Source organism: Bos mutus, chromosome 2 (assembly GCF_027580195.1).
Source record: "Bos mutus isolate GX-2022 chromosome 2, NWIPB_WYAK_1.1, whole genome shotgun sequence".
Classification (NCBI taxonomy): domain Eukaryota; kingdom Metazoa; phylum Chordata; class Mammalia; order Artiodactyla; family Bovidae; genus Bos; species Bos mutus.
Genome location: NC_091618.1, coordinates 25,092,094 through 25,113,653, shown reverse-complemented (window position 1 = coordinate 25,113,653; position 21,560 = coordinate 25,092,094). Strand labels below are relative to the sequence as shown.

Genomic DNA, 21,560 nt, shown 5'->3' with positions numbered 1-21,560 from the left:
AGATAACCACACTCATGGCCCTTTAATAAATTCTGGAGGAGACTGCTGCTCTATACAAACAACGAACATTGGCTTCATTTTACCTTTCAAATTAGAAAAAGAACAAATTAATGTCTATCTGGGGGAACCAACTGAAAATAAAAAGCTGCTTCATATTGGCATGTATTGAGCAAAATTTCTTCCACACACTTATTTTCATAGCCACAATTCGCACAAAATATACAATGTCTTTTGCCTTCCAGACATCCAAGTAAACAAATGAGTATTTTAATACATTGTGTTTTACTATTAAAGTAATGTAAAAATGAGTCCATAAATGGTAAAAGAAAAGGAAAACTAACATGAACGAATTATCTACTATGTGCCAGGACTTAGCAGCCATCAGCCTATTTGTCATCTTAATTCTCAAGACAATCGTGTTAGCTAGGGTTTTATTGTACTATAAGATGGACAGGGAAACTAAGATGGAGAAACGAAAGCTCAGAAAGGTTTTGCCCAAAGTCAAGCTAACTGCCTGGAGCTAACTGTAATTAATTACACAGCTAATAAGTTACAAAACCAGGACTGGACCAGGACTGCCTAACTTTAAAACCCATACCCTCTCCACGATTCAGCAGAAATCTCTTAATCTCTAAAGGATTTAGAAGAAATCTCCAAAGGATTCAGATGAAGATAAAGAAAGTATAAGCACAAACTTATGCATGAATATACTTAGTATAGTCAAAGATGTGCATTCTTGAAATATTTTTGATATGTTAAACAGATGCTTTTATTTTCAAAAGTTTTCACGTTTAAGACTTTTAGTTAAGCAACTGAAACAGACTGTTTTTGAAAGTGAGTTAACTAAAGTTTCTAGCCATCATCAGTGTCGTAACTCATGGAAATTATATTCTAAGTTAAACTTTGGACTGAACATACATAGAGAAATAACTGTCCCTGCCATGCAACATTTCTTAGCACCCACTATGTTCAAAGCACTCTACTCTAGGTATCCCTAGAGGGTAGCGGTCAGAGCCAGCATAGGGCCTGCACAGACTAAATGCTCAAGGATTATTTTCCGAATAAATGAATAAAGCTTGGAAAGAAAGCAAAGCATATATAGAATTAAACAAGGCCAGGACCAGATAGTAGCCACATTCTACAGAGCCAGCTGATGTTGGAGAGTCAGTACTGTGCCAGCATCATTCTCTATCACTTCCACGTGCATGGATAAAGATATTTGCTATCTAAAAGCTATAATCGAAGGCTTCAGAATAAAAATTAATATTACACCCAGGCAGGCATCAAACCTCACTAATCAACCACATGCATTAATTACAATGAGGGAACTGATTGCTCTGTAGGAACACAGACACACAGACACACTCTCTCCTCTCCACCTCTCTTCTTCTCCCTCCCTCTCTCCTCACACTCCCCCTCTTCCCACTTCCCCTTGGAGAGAAAAAAATGCAATGAAACAGAACTAATTTATCCCTTTCATATTACGGACTTGCTCCTGGGTATCTCCACCATGTGGTACCCATTTGTTGGTGTCACATGCTTCCACTTTAACACACAGATACGTATTCAAACGATGCTGCAGCCCCATTCTTGCTGTGAGAGAAGAGCCCCACGGTAATGCCACCATTCAGAGAGCTTAGTAACACAAACTGGAAGCTCTATTTTGGTAACCTTTGCCTTGGAATACTTCTGTCCTGATCTCCACATTATGTAAAACTTGCCTTTCTGATAAGAGGAACAACATCTGGTTTAAAGACTTAGAATTTTTAAAAAAACATTGATTTTGATGATGAGAATAATGAAATTAGGATAAAAATACAGGACTTAAAAAAAATTATACTCCAGTCAAGAAAGGTTTCAGGATGTTTGCAGCATACACATATACAGTAATAAGCTGTTTATTTTTTAATTCAATGTCACAGTATTTTTAAGAAAGGCCATTGATTTCAGGGCTTTATACTAAACCCACCATAAGAACTAGATTAAATGCATTTAAAAGGTGCCCTCTCGCAGCCCCCACCACTGATGGGCTATTTTTTCACATCTCTTCCAAATGCTACCAGTCCTTCTAGACCTGCTTCATCACATCCTGCTAAAATACTTCCTCTGAATTAGCTGGACTGAATTGAAAGGGAAAATAACCACATACTCACTTCCACCCAGAAATGTCTTGGAGAAACTGCTAGGTTTAGTAAAATTTCCACTTCCTAGGATTTTGCACTGAGGGACAATATTACATCACAGGAAGTTCACTGATTGCATGCCACAAAATAAGAACTATTTAAATTTCATGCCAAAACTAGGGTTTGTTGGAAATGCTCAGTTCTTTATAACTCAGTTAACAGACCTCTTGTGTCATGCCATCAAACAATTCTGCTTTTTAAATGGGCCTGCCAAGTATGTCAGCCTAAATTACCAGTGTCTTTCACAGACTTCAAAGTACTGCCTGGAGAGGCTGATCTAAACCACCAAGAGGAGGGGTAGCTGCTACAACTCTGGAAGCCGCAAGAACACGCCAAATGATTTTATAAAGGAAGAAAAAAGGGGAAAAAGTGATACACAAAGTCCCTTAGTAAGTGACTATTGCATTCAATTCAAATTTTTAGAACAGGCTTCTGCTTAGTGTAGACTCTCTTTCACCAAAGGATGAATGATTAAAAACAAATTAGGGGTGTTAGGTTATCATAAATGGCACAGAATGGAAAAGGACAGAGTCTCCAGGTCAATCTTTCCATCTCTCTTCTCACATTCACAGAGAAGCCCAAGTGAAGATACTAGGAGAAAGCCTACTGGGAAACCAACAAAGCTCCCAGGACAACTGGTGGCTGATACTGAGCTTGGGTATAACTGTCTGGCCAAGCTCAGAACATAAAACAAATCATCCTCATCTTTAGTTTATTCCATCCAACAAATTTCTTTAATATTGGTGGTACCCATGAGGTGATAGCTTATATTGCAAATTTTACTTACCTTCAGAAGAAATTCAGAGTAGGCCCAATGATTCACAAAAGCTACAAGAATCTCGTTAAGACATACACCGTTAAAAATTAGATCTAATGCGGAAGAACAGGAACTTTTAAGCACTTTTGACAGGACTGCAAATTTGTGTTTAAAAAAAATCCTTTTTAGTAGAGAATTTGACAAGGTAGCAAACATTTAATGCACAAACCTATGGACTGACCAACTTCAAAAAATACGCATTTGTATAAGGGTACTAGGATGCTCATTACAATAGATGTATTTTAGCAAAACCCTGGTAACAATCTAAAGTCATCATAATAGTCTGAGTAAATAAATTACAGTATATCCACACAATGGAATGCTATGCAACCATTGAAAAGAATGAGGTGGCGGGGCGGGCGGGGGTCGGGGGGGACTCCCCTATTGGTCCAGTGGTTAAGACTCCACCTTCTAATGCAGGGGGCGCACGAGTTCAATCTCTGGTCGGAGAATTAAGATCCCACATGCTGAAGTCAAAAAATAAAGAAAACACACACACACACAACAACAAGCAATGAGGTAGACAGAATGCATTCAAAGGGCAAAAGTACAGAACAAGGCAGAAAAAGCATAATTCTATTTGTATGAACACTAAAAAGTACCTGGATCTGCGGCTACATACAGAAAGGTAAAACACAGTTAAATATGCATAGAATGTCTGGCAACTAATTAAAGGAGTAGGATTTGGGAAAAGGTGGATATGTGGTTTTATTTTTTAATGTGAAAATAGAATTACTCTTAAAAATATGTATTTGGGAAAGTTCTTAAAGATATTACAAATACATTTTCAATTTTAAAAACAAACATAATAAAACCTAAGAACAATTTTCCTTAAAGCACTTCTATATTACAGCACTGAAGTAGAGACTTATCTTTTTCAAATAATGCTGAAGGCCAAGAAACAAATGTGAGGAAAAAAACTATGACCTTCTCAATGCATGAAGGAAAAAGCTACATCCTTGTGGGTTGGCTTTTATTTTGTTAACATGAACCTGGAATGGATTTTTATCTATTAAAAAAATACAATATTCAACGCATGACAGAGCACATTATAGTCACGTTAGAAGATCTTAACTATGTTGAGCCAAATGTACTAAAATAACTTTCTATATTAAAAATGATGTTATTTACACAGTTAAGATGCCATCACACATGTGAATGATGCTACTTCAAATATTGTTAAGGTCAATGTTCCCTACACCCATACTTTTTGAATTATTAATTGGAAATTCTACATGCCAAAAATATAAAGTAGTAAATTAAATTAATCCAGACTGATGACATAAGCTCTCTTCAGAGAGTCACATTCCACATGTGGACGCTAGATAATCTCCTAATATTCAATGGCTGCAGAATTAATGGAAATTTCTCAGAGCTGAAGTATTTTACAAGCTCATAATGAAAATGCTTTCATTGAGCTTTTTATCAAGCAAAGAATTATACAAAAAACTACAAAGATCGGGCCCCTTTATTTTAGTAGGTTACAATATAGAACAGATACATAAAAGGTGCAAACCAACAGCAAACAGAAGGAACGAACCAAATCATAGAACAGTGAATCAGCTACGTTCCAGGAGCCATGGTGGTGCAGGGAGCAGCACAGACAAGAAGCTTAAATATGTTAAAGATAAAAAAAAAATTACCTTCCAAAGTTTAAAAACAAAATTCTGGATTTCCACATCCAAACTAAGCAGGGTAGGAAGTAGAGCATTCTCTGATTTAGAAAAGCTGCAGGGAGAATGAGAAGGTTTAGGAACTATTGAAGCAGCGATCTGGCAGGGCAGAAGAAATGCAGCCCTACCACAACTGAAGCAATGCTCTGCAGGAATGGTCTGAGCAAGAAGTGAAGGTTTGGAGCAAGTGTCCTTGCTGAGGCCAGTGAGGTAACTGGACCCTTCCTCAGGTCAAGGGCCTTTAACCCATTTCTCCTACTAGAATAAATATTAGAAACCCAAATTCTTCCCTAGTGGCTCAGACAGTAAAGAATATGTCTACAGTACGGGAGACCTGGCTTCGATACCTGGGTTGGGAAGATCCCCTGGAGGAGGGCAAGGCTATCCACTCCAGTATTCCTGCCTGGAAAATCCCCATGGACAGAGGAGCCTGGCGGGCTACAGTCCATGGGGTCACAAAGATTTGGGCAAGACTGAGTGACTAAGCACACAGCAAAAATTCTTTAAGACACAATATGATTATCACCAATATATGTCAACAGACAGCTGGATGATTGCATTACACTAAATGTATTTATTTAAATATAAATGTTCCCTTTAAAAAATATTTTAATGTATTTATTGATTTGGCTGTGCCAGGTCTTAGGTGCAGCAATGTGAACGCTTTAGTTGCAGCACATGGGATCTAGTTCCCTGACTAGGGATCAAACCCAGGCCCCCTGCATTGGGGGCACGGAGTCTTAGCCACTGGACCACCAGGGAAGTCCATACCATGCCAAATGTAAATCACCCTATATAGTTGCTCTACAAAGCCAAACTAAGTCTTCCTTCTATCATTCCTTTTAAACCTAGACTCAACCCTATGATGCTTGTTCTCCTGCCATTATTGTGAGCTTCGAGGCATCCTGGCAGCTTCAAGGACCACTGTGGAATAAACCGTGACAGGCAGAATTCAATCTGCACTAAGTAAAAAGCCAGAGTGTGGGACTTGGCAAAATATATTTGCATTTGTGGCCGCAAAGGTTAGCAATCCCACTCCACAACTGCTCCTCTGAAGTAATCTTTTACTATTTTGTTTGCAGTTTCTCTTCCACACTGAAAAGACAAATGTAACAACTGAAAAAGACCAGTTGGTCATACGGCAGTCTGATCTGATGGCTTCAGTTCAGCCTCTACTGGACTTCGTTGTTATAATAAAGTTGAAAATTTACCCCACAGCAGAGTCTGCGTTTAACTTCTCGTTTCAGAGACACACATCACTCTGCCCAATAAAAAGGATATATCAGCTTAGTCCCTCGAGTCAGGACTAATTTTTTTTAAATGTTGCAGCAATTTCAGATCTTATGATTCAACAAACGCAGTGACCAGCTCAGCCTCAAAGAACAGGAGTGTGTCTGACTCAGAGTTGAAACCCTCACACTAGAGGAGGGTACCCAAGTCTCTCACTGGGCAGGCTGCCAGCCCCATGTCATGACCAGTGAAAAAGTCCACAGTAGCATACGAAACTGTCTGATGAGGTCAAATAGGGGCTGAGGGACTTTCATCCACTCTTACAGGAATGCAGGTCGGACAGAATTTTCGGGAGTCATACTGAATCCAGTACAGATTCCCTTTCCATTTCCATCTTGGAAGATATGCTTGGCTACACAAAACTGAAGGGACGCTGAGAGTGCTGGGTTTTCCCTAACGTCACAAAAACAATTAGTGGCAGTTGTCACTCCCTTCTCTGTGTGATCAGGGTGTCTTACATACTCCCTCGTAACACCACCTGTAAAAACTGTTCACTGGTCTGTCTCAAGGCTGGCAACCTTTCTCTCATTCCAAACAGGTCCCTGGCGAAGAAAAGGAACTTTAAAAATACATTCTAGCAGAGAAGGCAGTGGCACCCCACTCCAGGACTCTTGCCTGGAGACTCCCATGGACGGAGGAGCCTGGTGGGCTGCAGTCCATGGGGTCGTCGAAGGGTCAGACACGACTGAGCGACTTCACTATCACTTTTCGCTTTCATGCATTGGAGAAGGAAATGGCAACCCACTCCAGTGTTCTTGCCTGGAGAATCCCAGGGACAGGGAAGCCTGGTGGGCTGCCTTCTATGGGGTTGCACAGGGTCAGACATGACTGAGGTGACTTAGCAGCAGCAGCAGCAGCGGCAGCAGCAGTACAACGAACGAGAATGTCTTGACCACTCTTCCCACACACCTTCACCCTTTTTCAACCAATAGTTTGAGTACTGCCCTCACCAGTGAAAATCTGGGACGTTTTTACAGTTAACTGGAAGACTGCTCTATCATTTCACCTTTGATGATCTAGATTTTTTCCTTCAAAATTGTTTCATTATTTAGGAGAAAATGGCTAATGTAAATCCAAAAGAGAGGATTCCTGGTTTGAGAGATGGTAAAAACACCCCTAATTCATTTAAAAGAAGCGGGTGATAAATTGCTCAAAAAACAACCTTCTTAAGTAAATTCCCATAGTATGTTTGGGTTTTCTTTTCCGTAAAAAAAAAAAAAATTGTGCATAATAGAAGAAAAACCAATTAAGTCAAAAGTTAGGATAAAAATGAGTCCCACTTTTCTTAGCACTAGGTGATATTAACCCTTTAATGACTGGCCAATTTTTAATTCATTCTCAAAATTTCCAGAGACCTCAAGATGCTAGGTATCTGGCCTTGCTGCTGCTGCTGCTGCTAAGTCGCTTCAGTCGTGTCTGACTCTCTGCGACCCCATAGACAGCAGCCCACCAGGCTCCCCCATCCCTGGGATTCTCCAGGCAAGAACACTGGAGTGGGTTGCCGTTTCCTCCTCCAATGCATGAAAGTGAAGTCGCCCAGTCGTGTCCGACTCTTAGCAACCCCATGGACTACAGCCTACCAGGCTCCTCCATCCATGGGATTTTCCAGGCAAGAGTACTGGAGTTAGGGACTGCTAATACCCTGACAGAGCACACACTAAACAGTGCTTATTACGTGGCTGCAACTTTCTATGTGGCTTAACTTTTACAACAAATCTCATGAAAAAAGTTCTATTGTTGTTCTCACTGTACAGATAAGGAAACTGAGGCACTGAAGAATTAAATTGTCTAAAGTTAAGCAGCTGGTAAGAGGTGAGAGAGAATGAGACTGGTTGGATGGCATCACTGACTCAATGGACATGAGTTTGAGCAAGCTCTGGGAAATAGCGAAGGACAGGGAAGCCTAGAGTGCTGCAGTCTGTGGGGTTATAGGGAGTCGGACACGACTTAGCGACAGAACAACAACAAACGGCAGAACCAGGGCTCAAATGCGGGCGCTCTGGCTGCAGAGTCCCTGGCGGACCTGCGGAGCCTGGCTGCCTCTACTGCAGAGTCCTCTCTGCACAGCAGACGACAGGCAGGGAGGCCACAGGTCCACAGTGAGACTAATCCACCAGAAACGCTTCTTCTGCTATGAAACAGAATCCAGGCCTACCTAAACAGGAAACACACTCCACATAAATGAAAGCAAATCTATATTTTCAAGATGGTAGACTTACTGAGCACATTTACCTCTTCTTTATTCCTCGAATGCCATTGGGATGACAGAAAATTTTAAGGAAAAAGAATAAACCATAATGGTGCAAGACAGCAGACCAAAGTAGTAGCAGTTAAAAAATGGATTGATGTGCAAACAGAGCAGAATGGTCACAGCTAAACACAGTTATAAAAGAGGTCTGCTGCAGAGAGAAGAGCTACTCTTTCTGAGCAAACAAAAGTGCAGCAGAAATACAAATCTTCAAGTTAAAAAGTACATATATGGATGGGGTTTTTGAATCATCACCAGGGCCATTGGTTCAATGATGGCCTTTGGCACTCATATTTAAGAACAGCTCTCTTTCAACCTCCACACATGGGCCTTGGGGCCTTCCCAAGAAACACAGAGAGAAAGAAACCCAGCAAAGGCACCCCTAGCCAGCACTGCAGTAGAGTGCAATGCTCCACGCCTATGGCAAAGCCTTCCCATGGCAACTATGGGGACCACAGCTCACCTCTCACTCACACCATCCAGGCTCCAGTTGCCTGCCTGAGAGCAGGGAGCCCTGCAAGGAGCCTCTGCTACTAGGGAAGAGGCCTGGTGCTGAAATAGTATTACAGAACTTTTGAGGAAATCTCAAGTAATTAACCTACCCTGTATTTAGAAATATGAATGGATCGTCAAGGATGAAAACAACATACAACTCCAAGAACTAGTATGAGAGATAACAAGTCAAAGTTACCAGAAAAAACTGACATTGGGATAATAATAAATTCTCAGTTATCTACACCAAGGGATGGTTAGAGGCAGTAAGAACCCTCAAAACTATCTGCAGCTGGCACTGAAGATGTCTTTTCTGTTACAGCAGATTTATCACCCAAGGAACATTCTACAGGGACTGATATGACAATGAACTTTTATTCTCTAAGGATATGAAAACTAAGATCAAAATCCTGGCCCGAGCCCTAAGTTCCTCATTTTAAGCGACTCTGAACAAATTACCAGTTTTTTGTCTTCATTTTCCAGCATATTAAATGGGGACAATATTTTGTCCCATTTGCCTCAGAGATGTTTTAACAATCAAAAAAGAAAAAGTACTTTAAAAATACTTTTTTTTTGAAAAGCAAAAAGCACCATACAAATGCACGGTGACACTGTTAACTGAAGACAGGCTACATACTGGGGAGCAGACGGAATCCAGGCTTTGGCTGGAAGGTTTGCGGTGGACAGTCCACCACAGATAGTCATGTTGGCTGTACCTCTAACACAGGCCGGCTTACAGTCAGTGGTTCTTGACTACTTTCTGGTATCACAATGACGCCATATTGTCCTCTTCAGGAGAAACTGAGGAAAAGGCCTCTTCTTTTGTGAACTGATTCAGAGGAACACACTGAATTTTGCAGAGTCTGCAGTAAAATAAATACTGCTGGGACTTCAATGGTTAAATCCAGGGACTCAAAAGAAACACTGCCAGTAATTTAGTCCTTTGAGGGCACTGCTCACCAAGAGATACCATATATGCAGCTCCAAACAGTCAAGTCAAAGTTATATAAAGTTGAAGATATGGAGAAGGCTGAGTGAGACTGGCTTTCTGGGCAATCGGGTTTAAGTACTTACTACACACTTAATATATTTATTAAATAACCACTATATTCCAAATACTAGATGAAGCAACCTGCTGTACTAACAAGTTCAGACCATACTCAAAAGAAGCAAAAACTGGTAAAACAGATTTATAATCACTGGACAACAGTGATAGGAACAATCACTGCTGAACCAGAATGGTAAGATATAAAGTATGTCAAAATGATACACATATAAATCACAACATAAAGAAAAAAGAAGTGCTCCGCAGTGCTTTTCAGGTTGAGGTTTTAATAGGGCTCTTCATAAATATTATTAAACTCAGTTAAAATTTGTTTTCTATTAAAAATAAGAGATACTACAGTCAAGTAGCTGGCCCTTGCTTGGATTGATTCACACAAATCAGTAATGAAAATTAAATTTATGAAACAACTGGAAAAATTCAAACACTAGCTAGATAATTAATGATATAATATAACAATGGTGTTGGGTTATTAAAAAAAAAAAAAAAAGGCAAACCAGCGATATTCCTTATCTATCAGAAACAGAAACTGAAGTGTTTCTTGCTGACACGATATGATGTTCAGGATTTACACTACTCAAATAAGGGGCAGTGGGTTGGAGTAGACATGAAGGAAGCCTGGCCTCATGTGTGTTGATAACTGTTGAAGCTGGGTGCTGGAATCACAGGAGTAATTACATTATTTTCGCTACTTTTATATACAGTTGAAATTTTCATAATAAAAAAATGCTTTAAATATACAAATCAAAGGTGACTCATTCTTACCTCTGCTAGAATCTTTTATTACAATGTCAGAAATTTCAAACAGCTTCAGAGGAAGTGGCATCTTCCGGTTGGCAGCTAGGGTCTTGAGGAGGCCAGGAAGAAGGGTCGTGCGTGCCACCTGCAGGAGAAGACGTGAAATTGCACTGACCAAATAGGAATTAAATGCTTATTTCAAGACTTTGTGGTCTCACAGGAAGACTTGGAAAATGCACTGCCTAAATATCCCAGTCATTTTTAAGTTTTAATTTCAGGACTTCATGTTCTGCTTTATTTCACAAAGTAATTGAAGTAGATTACAAGAAATACAAATATTTTATATAGATTAAATATGAATTAAACCAAATTTTTAAAAACTAGGACCAGGAAAATGTAAATGCAATAAAAAATACCTGGACAATGAGGAAAACAGGACACAAATACGTAGGCACTATAAAAAAACTATGAAGCTGCCATGGGCATATGACCACAGTTTTCAGCTTAGTAGCCAAAACAAACAGGAAAACGTGCATAGTTATTTCATTCTTAATGAAGAAATACAAACACTCATCCTAATTCTTTTTTTTTTTAAAGGAAAAACTTCCCTGCTTTTGTCTGTGAAATAAATTTCTCCTTCTAAGCTGTATGAGATGTTAGTTTCCAACACATCATGTTACCAGAAGGGTTTTATGAGTGGTGGTGTTACATCTGCAGTCAGCCTCCAACACCATTACCTTCTGTCTAAGCTCTGCCTGAGCTTCTGAAGCTGATTTCTCTGCTTCTACTTACCACTTTATTATGATCTATTATTCTCCCCACAGAGTGATCCTTTAAGACCTGAATCAGACCATGGAACTCTTCTGCTCAAAAACCTCCAACAGGCTTCTATCAGATTTTGAATAAAAGCCATGCCCTATGTGGGGCTTTATGTGAATCTGGCCCCAGCTCCCTCTCCAGCCCCAATACCCTCAGCTGCCCCTGGCTTACTGCACGTGTTCCAGGCACATTTGCTCCACACCCCATCCCAACCTCCACACTGGCTCTTTCTTCTGACTCACACGTTCTTCCTATAGATCGTATGTAGCTATCTTATTTCCTTCAGATCTCTGCTCAAAGGTCTACATGGTTCTACATGGGCTTGCCCTGCCCATTCTGGCTAAAACAGCAGCCCCTCCTAGATCCCACACAAGTAACAGTAAGCCCTTAAAAGGACCCGCTAGACTGTGCGGAGCAAAGAAGAGGACACCCTTCCTACCACAGTCCTTCCACCAGCAAGCTGCTATCAACCTTCAACTTTGTGCTTCCTAAAATATGGGGCACTTTCCCAACCACAGAGAAAAGTGCCCAAACTGTTCAGAGAACAAAACCACAATGTTAAAAACAAGTTTAACTTATTGGAATCGAAACAAGCTACTTTTGCAGATAACTTCTCTTAGAATTTTTTTATTCATTTTATTCTATAGATAAGATTTATTTACTTCAAAACTCACAGCAATACAAAAAATTAAACTGGAATCAGATCAAGCTCCTATATCTAATTCTAATTTACTGAAACTATAGGGGACCACCAGAATATAGTCAGCAAAACCCTAAATGTGAGAACTCCACAGGGTAAGTGATCCAGTTTCTTCCACAAAGCGAAACAGGGACAGAGGAAGAGATGAATGGATGGAGGGACAACCTGTGGATTAGGAGAGACTAAGAAGCACATCAATCTACATCACATTGAAGTATGAACTTCATTTGAATCCCAAATCAAACAATTAAAATGAGAGGGAGGGGACACATGTCAAACCTCATGTGGAGGTTTGACAGAAAACAACAAAATTCTGTAAAGCAATTATCTTTTAATTAAAAAATTAAAAATTTAAAAAAGTAAAAGAACCTTGAGAAAATTTGAATAATTAGATACTTAAGGATATTAGGAACACTATTGTTAATTTAAGGGGATATGGTAATATTCTGTAATTGTCTCTACAATTATAGTTAAATTTCACATACTTCAGTAAATAACACTTCTGTTATTTCATCCATTTTCTAATGTATCTACTACCAAAAAATAGCCCAAAGTTAAGAATTGAGCAAAAGAAAGAATAAGCGTAGACAATAAACTGATAGAAGACCATGAACAATGTACATTTATTTTAACCATAAATAAATATAAACTAGTTAGCCACATTAGTAATGGTAGGACATAGCTATTCATAAAGCGAGGGTAAAATACAGAATCTGCCCAATCTAAAACACAGACTCTCATCTCTCATGTATTTAATGCAGAAATATTGATTGTTATGCGTGCTAAAGTACAGCTATTTACAGTGACATTTAATGTGCTTCTGATTTATTTTCTTTCCACTTATATAAAATGGGCAGGATGTAAACCCTAAAGAACCTAACATTATCACACTGTAAGATATCTATCAAGCTTGATAAGTGAACCTAGAAGGAAAAAAAAAAAGAAACACTTGGAAAAAAACTCAAAAATCCATTAAGATTTACTGAAAATTTTCCACCCATTTATAATGAGTGAATCAACACCTGTTCCATTCTATCCAAATGAATTTGAGTACCTCTTATTAAAAAGAACACCTACGACATCTTAGAAAAGCCAGTGGGCCTCAGAAAACAAAATACATAAACTCATTATTACAATCCTTCTAAACTAGCATAGAATTCTTTAAAGTTCTGACACTGAATACAGAGACAGAATTCAAGTCCTTGATGCATATTATTACCAATTAGTTACTTAGTTTAGCTCTAATCTGCCACATTTGGTTGTTCTTCAGTCGCTCAGTCATGTCAGACTCTCTGTGACCCCATGGACTGCAGTGCACCAGGCTTCCCTATTCTACTTGTGAGTATTTCTATTGATTAAATCTAACTTAAAAAAAAACCTAATTTTAACATTATTAGAACTTTTAGAATGTCAAGAACTAATTCAGCTACTACTTTTAAAAGTGAAAATCAAGATCCAAAGAAACAAATCACAGAATTCAGATGAAATTAACTTTCTTAAAAGCATTTCCTTCCAATTCTAAGATTCCCTTTGATGCTAGAATGAATCTAATAGACACGATCTTCTCTAAAGCCTCAGTTAAACAAATCATGCATGTATGCTCAGTTGCTTCAGTTGTATCTGACTTTTTGCAACTGCATGGACTGTAGTCTGCCAGGCTCCTCTGTCCACAGGATTCTCTAGGCAAGAAAACGACTGAGTTGCTGTGCTCTCCTCCAGGGGATCTTCCCAACCCAGGGGTCGAACTCATGTCTCCTGCATTGGCAGGTGGATTTTTTACTGCTGAGCCATGGGGGAAGCCCAAACAAATCACAGATATGCATACATAAGAAAAAGAGTGAGCTTATTAAAGTATGAAAGATAAGACTACTCAAACTTATTAATAAGACATTATAACTTTGAAATGCTCTTTTTATAGTTTGTGCACTAATCTATAATGTATATCACTTAACATTTACTACTAAGGGAGTATCACTCTCATTTAAATATGTATCATAACCTTGACATGAAACTGACAAAACACTAGACAATCACAATGAAAGGCACAGTCAGCAGAGTCTAGAACTGGCGTAACGACTCATTTCAAAGCCAAAGACTTAATGGAGGCTCTGGGAACAGGTGTTGATTAACTCATAAATGGGTGGAAAAGAGGTGAAACCTGAAATTTTTTTTTTTTTTTTAATCAATTGTGAAATAGAAAGTTGAGGTAAGAAAGGCTAGGCTAGGTAGCACTAAGCAAGGGATCATGGAAAAAGCAAGAAAGTTCCAGAAAAACATCTATTTCTGCTTTATTGAATATGCCAAAGCCTTTGACTGTGTGGATCACAATAAACTGTGGAAAATTCTGAAAGAGATGGGAATACCAGACCACCTGATCTGCCTCTTGAGAAATTTGTATGCAGGTCAGGAAGCAACAGTTAGAACTGGACATGGAACAACAGACTGGTTCCAAATAGGAAAAGGAGTTCGTCAAGGCTGTATATTGTCACCCTGTTTATTTAACTTATGTGCAGAGTACATCATGAGAAACGCTGGGCTGGAAGAAACACAAGCTGGAATCAAGATTGCCGGGAGAAATATCAAGAACCTCAGATATGCAGATGACACCACCCTTATGGCAGAAAGTGAAGAGGAACTCAAAAGCCTCTTGATGAAAGTGAAAGTGGAGAGTGAAAAAGTTGGCTTAAAGCTCAACATTCAGAAAACGAAGATCATGGCATCTGGTCCCACCACTTCATGGGAAATAGATGGGGAAACAGTGGAAACAGTGTCAGACTTATTTTTCTGGGCTCCAAAATCACTACAGATGGTGACTGCAGCCATGAAATTAAAAGACGCTTACTCCTTGGAAGGAAAGTTATGACCAACCTAGACAGCATATTCAAAAGCAGAGACGTTACTTTGCCAACAAAGGTCCGGCTAGTCAAGGCTATGGTTTTTCCTGTGGTCATGTATGGATGTGAGTTGGACTGTGAAGAAGGCTGAGCACCGAAGAATTGATGCTTTTGAACTGTGGTGTTGGAGAAGACTCTTGAGAGTCCCTTGGACTGCAAGGAGATCCAACCAATCCATTCTGAAGGAGATTAGCCCTGGGATTTCTTTGGAAGGAATGATGCTAAAGCTGAAACTCCAGTACTTTGGCCACCTCATGCGAAGAGTTGACTCATTGGAAAAGACTCTGATGCTGGGAGGGATTGGGGGCAGGAGGAGAAGGGGACGACAGAGGATGAGATGGCTGGATGGCATCACTGACTCGATGGACATGAGTCTGGGTGAACTCTGGGAGCTGGTGATGGACAGGGAGGCCTGGCGTGCTGTGATTCATGGGGTCGCAAAGAGTCGGACACGACGGAGTGACTGATCTGATCTGATCTGATACAGCTAATCAAGAAAAGATGATAAAATGTCCTAAGAAGTTTTGTCAGCAAAGTATATAAGAACCCAACATAAACTTATCCAAGAAGAGATTCTAAAGAAGCTCTAAAATTCTGCCCCCTGAGATAAAACAACTGACGAGACTTCATAACTCATGTACTGCCTCTCAGTTTTTACCCATTTTCTTATCTACTTAAAACCCTTACCTGGAATTCAGCCGTTTTAGGATTACTTATGTGGACGGCCTTGGTTGCAGAGATATCCATACCCAGTTTGTCAGCAATATCTTCTTGGGAGCACTAAGGAATACATGAAAATAGATCAATATGGAAACACAATGACTAAATCTTAAAGTATGTAATGCTGTAACAACTTGTAATGGTCTCGTGGCGATGCAGATTATATAAATCAGTAAACTAAGAATAAGCATACATCAATTACATTCAGGTGCACAGCAGATGCAATTCAACATTAATAGTTCTCTTACCAGAGTTCTAACCATGGTGCAGAGCTAAAGCACATTTTTCACGTGGAGCTGGTGGTACAGCCTGTACTTGGGCCCTCCTACATTGACCTTAGCAGTCCAATCTCCAACAATTCCTTCTCATTCCCTCAACTGTTTATACTTTTCCATACCTTTACCTGAAATGCCTTCCCACCCAACTTGTGGCTACCACCTCCCGCCAAGATTCTACTTAAAAGATATCTCTTCCATAAAAATATCCCTAATGACTCCAGGAAGAAGTTCTCTCCTCCTCCTTGGTGTTTATATAGCTTTCTGTTTTGACTTCTGTTGTAACCTCTGCAAAATCCACACTGACTTGTGGCAGAACAGGGGGTGGAACTGACAGAATTCTCAAACAGAACCAGTACTGTCTGCATAAATGAAAAAGGGCCCACAGACACACAGCTACCCAGCTAGGTAGTGACTTCTACTTTATTGTGATGATGGATGACAAAGGACAGAGATAAGAAGAAGTTTAAATCAGGTATCCTGAAGGGGTAGTAGTGGGTATACAGGATGAAATGTTTATCAATGGTAATATTTATATGTTTTAAAGTGCTAGAAAAAAATGTATAGAGTAAATGAAGCCCATAATTTTTATGAATACTATTCTTATAATAAGGTTAAAGTAGCTTTTCAGTTTTAAAAGTGAGCTAACGTAAAAGAAATTATTACTACTGGTTTGGAAATATAGCAAAAACCATGATGCTATGTGAGGTACTTATGCTTGGGAAATCTAGGGCTGAGTTTTATGAAAAGAAGGCTTGTTACTCTTATGCAAAACTAGATATACAAGGCTCAGTGATGTTTAGGTCTGCTCATAAAGTTTGTAACCATAAATATCTGTAATGTTGACATTCCTATAGAAAAACTTACTACAAAACTGAAACTCTCTAGCACCTAACTTCTCCCACCCTGAACTGTGACAATGTGTTGACATGACCTTGGACAGCTGAATGGACTCCTAGTGGGAGTCCATCAGTCACAGGCCTGGGGTGCAGACAGACCTGGTCTGGAATCCCTGGTGCACAGCGAACTGGCTGCATGGAGTGGAACAAGTTACCTCAATTAACTGCTGTGAGAGACAGAAACACCTACTTCACAGGGCTGCCCTGAGAGACGGAATCTCGGACATAAACCCCTTCACAGCAGACCCATTCTCTTGGCAGTGTAGGTACTGGTCAGCAAGCAGAGCATGGGCTCCCCTGAGATGCGTGGGGCTATGCACTTACAAAGTCCCTTCCCGTGCCACTTACTGTAATTTAAAAAAACAGAAGACACTTAAAAAAAAAAAAAAAACATTTCCTTATGCGATTTTTTGTGTGTACATTTTACATGAAATCATTGCTGTTCCTGACAGCATATGTATATATGGTCCATACATGAACACCGTATTCAAACCTAACGTTCCTTCATGGTCCGACCTAAGGAAAAAGCACTCCTCTAGAAGTGAAAAGGCCAGATTTTGGTCACAGTTCTCCTGCTCTCTGTGTATGCTTTGCCGGGTGCTTATTCTCTCAGCCCCAGGCTCCCTCACCAGTACAGCGCCTGGCATATAACAGATGTTCCATAAATATTGTTCAATGAATGACCTGCTAAGCCAGAGAAACAACTAAGCTGGCTAGGTCTGGAAGGTCCCTCCCAACATGAACATCCTACGAACTACAAATGATCAATAAAATGACATGAGACAGGCCGCATCGCCGCACCAACCCTCCATGTACTGGTCGTGACTCCCACTACTTTTCTTCTGCAAATCGTCTGAGAATTTAGGGCTGGAATTGAGTCGGGGGGAGCTTTCCTGGTTGTTTTGGTTTTTACCCTACGTCGCTAAGCTGAAACGGACTTGAATTCTCAAAAACTACACTGTGGGCACCACAGAACAGCTCAGCAAAAGAGAAAAAGAAACTACAAATTGCACACACATTTCCCTCCCTTCAAATGGTCAATCTGCTGGGGCAAGGAGATTTCCGTCTGATTTTGTAATAAAATTCATTTCCTGATTCAGGCCTTTTATGTCAGCTTTTCAACTCAAAGCAAATGTTTGCGAACATGTTCAAAGACAAAGAAACAAGTTTAATGTGGAACAGTCCACAAGCCCTCAACCAGGGCGGCATCCAGCGGGCACACCACAACTGAATCAAGCCTAAAAATTCTAATGTAATAACTCTGGTTATGAAATTCACCATGAGCCCTCAACAATGACATGAAACTCTAAAATACACTGTCGTCTGTCATTTCAGATACTTTTTTAATCCTTCACGCTTTTCTGTGACTAAATAAAGAAATCTTCATTTCTGTATCAGAAATTATACAATCTCTAAGTAACAAAAGTTATTCTTCTAGAGCTTGGAAATTTTGTTAAGTCTTAATAAATTCATGTAAAGCATCACAGAACAAGGAATCTGGAGATTTAAAGAAAACCATCAGCAGGACAGAAAACACACATTACAACATACCAGAGCAAAGGTAAGTGCTTCGGTGAATCCGGCAGCTGCCATGTCCTGTCTCAGGAGTTCTGTGAGTTTATTTAGGGGAAACTGGGGGAAAGAAGTCATTTCACTTCAATAAAATTTCCCACTTAAAAAAAAAATTATAGAAAACTTGTCACTTAAAGGAACTGCCCTTTCACCCTAATATGTTCTAGTCCCATCATTACTGTACTACCTTACCATCCCCTCCCCACCACCCCAACACCCCTCCTTTGAGGTAAAAACCCTCCCTCTCTCTCCCCCACACACCATTCTGCCTTCAGGCCCAGGATCAGAAAATGAACCTCCTACTTAGAGATGCAAGGAGGCCTCCAAACTCAAAACCTGTCTTTCTTCAAAGAGCCAGTCATCACAGGTTTTTAACGTACTCTAATCAATGGGGCATCTGTTTTGTATCCTCTCCACAGCAAATGCCTCTCAGAGCAAAGCATGTCCAAGACTGCTTAATTCCTAGGCTCTGTTTCTCTCCAAGCCATCCTGGCATTCAATAATCAGTTTCTAACAATAAGGAGTGTTTATTTAAGGGTGCAATCTTACTTGATTAGCTATGGTGTACGTTTTCGGGAGAGTCATCTGAATGTTGTTATATCCGTAAGCAATAGCTGCGTCTTCTATGATATCACAGGCGTGGATAATGTCAGCTCTGGTCGGGGGGATTTCAACCTCGATCTGATTCCCATCGCCTATGACTTCTGACTTTAAACACATCCTGGTCAGAAGCTTGGCAAGATTTTCTGGAGTTTCTCTGAAAGAGGAACGTACGAACCATAAATGTCATTGGATTATTTAAAACGTGTTTATATTTGGTTTTAAACTATGCTACTACCTGAAACAGTAACCTGTCTTTGTGAATTCCAAAAGACCCCCGACATCCTAACTGAGGTTCTGTCATCACTTAACTTTCTCTGAAGGGACAGAAAAACCTCTCTAAGCATTCATTCAGGAAAAATTAAGCAGTCATGTGTGCACTTCATTCTTGAATTCAACAATAAATAAATAAATGAAGCATGCGGAGTGTACCTGATCCCAACTTTTTTGTTAATTAGGTCAGCTCTCACCATCTCCTTTCGATAAGCCAGTTCCTAAGAGAGAGAAAGAGTTGGAGAAGCTTAAATCACTCCTGCCAGATACAGCCTTAGCTTCTTTCTAATTCAATTTGTTGTTGTTGTTGCAGTTTTATTACGCTCCCAAGCAACTGTCATTAGAGCCAGACATCAAAAGTAAACTAGGTATTTCAGAACATGATTTGCTACATTGTATTTGTAAATGAACATTCTATTGATACTCAATAGACAACCGGAAGCTTGGAAATGTTACAAAATGCCAAATATGTTTTGCTTTTACATGGTCAATCACCATTTTCCTCAGCAAAACACTGGTGCATTTCATCATTTCTACACTGCTTACAAATCCTGCTGAAGACTTTCAATTTCATCTCATGCAAGTAGGTGTCTATGACCAAAAAAGAATAATTCATGTATTGCACTGTACTATACAGCATACTAAATCCAAGAGTGTTATGAAGTCATTCCTCTTCTTTTTTAAGGGGGGAAATGGAACCAGGCTCGAGCCCGAGCTATCAACGTGCTCCAGGAGCCAGCCGGCTGGGAGCATCTGATGAACTAGTCCTCACTCTCCTTCAAACAGTACACAACTCTACCTTGTGAGACAAGAACACACAAACATAAAATCCAGGCTTTACCTATGAGTATTTCTTATCACTGAATTATTCTCAGAAGTGTAACTGCCACTAGCAAAACGGCCATAAATTTAAACACCTGTTTGGACTCAGGTAAGGACAATGGGTGGAGAAGGCAATGGCACCCCACTCCAGTACTCTTGCCTGGAAAATCCCATGGGTGGAGGAGCCCGGTAGGCTGCAGTCCATGGGGTCGCTAAGAGCTGGACACGACTGAGCGACTTCACTTTCACTTTTCCCTTTCATGCATTGGAGAAGGAAATGGCAGGCCACTCCAGTGTTCTTGCCTGGAGAATCCCAGGGACCGGGTGGGGGGGGGGGGAGGAGTCTGGTGGGCTGCCGACTCTGTGCGGACACGAGTGAAGTGACTTAGCAGTAGCAGGACAATGGGCCAGAGTCCTGCTAATCAAAATGCAGTTCTCAGATTATGGTTGCCAGGGGCAAGGCTGAAGGGAAGGGACAGTTAGGGAGTTTGGCATGGATATGTACACACTGATGTATTTAAAATGGATAGGCAACAAGGACCTACGGTATAGCACACAGAACTCTGCTCAGTGTTATGGGGCAGCCTGGATGGGAAGGGAGCTTGGGGGAGAAAGGATACATGCATATGTATGGCTGAGTCCCTCTGCTGTTCACCTGAAACTACCACATTGCTTGCTAATTGGCTATACCCCAATACAAAATTTTCTGAAAAATTCAGTTCTCAGAGCAGAAGTATCATTACCACCCCAGTGCAACCACCACTAGGTAAAGAAATCCAAGCTAGGCTGCTGGGTGACGAGACACTTGACTTGTTCGCCCCACTGCCAAGAAGCAACATGAAAGAGAGGCCGATCCCGGTCATCAGCTGCCAAGCCTACCGACCAGCTGAAGGAGCTCGGCAGGGATGAGCCTAGGAAACTACCTGGCTGACCACAGAACCATGACACAAACAAATGACTGTTGTCTGAAGTCAGTAAATCTTGGGGTAGTTACATAAAAAGGGCTGATAACAGTAACTAAAATCAATTAAAAAAACAGAAAACTGCTATAGCCCAAAATTTCAGTTATGCTCCCCTAGCGGCTCAGACAGTAAAGAATCTGCCTGCCAATGCAGAAGACCCAGGTTCAATCCCTGGGTCAGGAAGATCCCCTGGAGAATGGCAACCCACTCTGGTATTGCCTGCAGAAGCCAATGGACAGAGGAGCCTGGGGGGCTACAGTCCATACGATTGCAAAGAGTCGGACATGACTGAGCGACTAATATTTTCTTTCTACAGTTATACATTTGTTTTGAATTATAAATACTCTAGAATAATACATGATGCCAAATACTAATGTTTTCAGGAAGGGGAAGGTTTTGATCTTGGCAGGTTTTATCTACTCTAAAAACCATTTGAATAGCAGAAATTATTCTAGGCTCTGACTCACTTCATAAGTAACAGAGGAATTGTGAAAAATCCAAAGATAAAGAGCTCATCAAA

At 40.3% G+C, this 21,560-nt stretch overlaps 1 protein-coding gene across 1 annotated transcript in view; it reads right to left on the bottom strand.

Annotated features, from left to right (window-relative positions):
• FARSB (phenylalanyl-tRNA synthetase subunit beta) overlaps window positions 1-21,560 on the bottom strand; it is a 73,828-nt gene that overhangs the window by 27,873 nt on the left and 24,395 nt on the right. The window contains exons 11-15 of the mRNA XM_070385968.1: window positions 19,416-19,477; window positions 18,933-19,140; window positions 18,363-18,443; window positions 15,605-15,697; window positions 10,532-10,649 (exon numbers count right to left, since the gene is read on the bottom strand). Coding sequence (XP_070242069.1) covers window positions 10,532-10,649; window positions 15,605-15,697; window positions 18,363-18,443; window positions 18,933-19,140; window positions 19,416-19,477 — 562 coding nt within the window. The remainder of the gene's footprint in view (window positions 1-10,531; window positions 10,650-15,604; window positions 15,698-18,362; window positions 18,444-18,932; window positions 19,141-19,415; window positions 19,478-21,560) is intronic.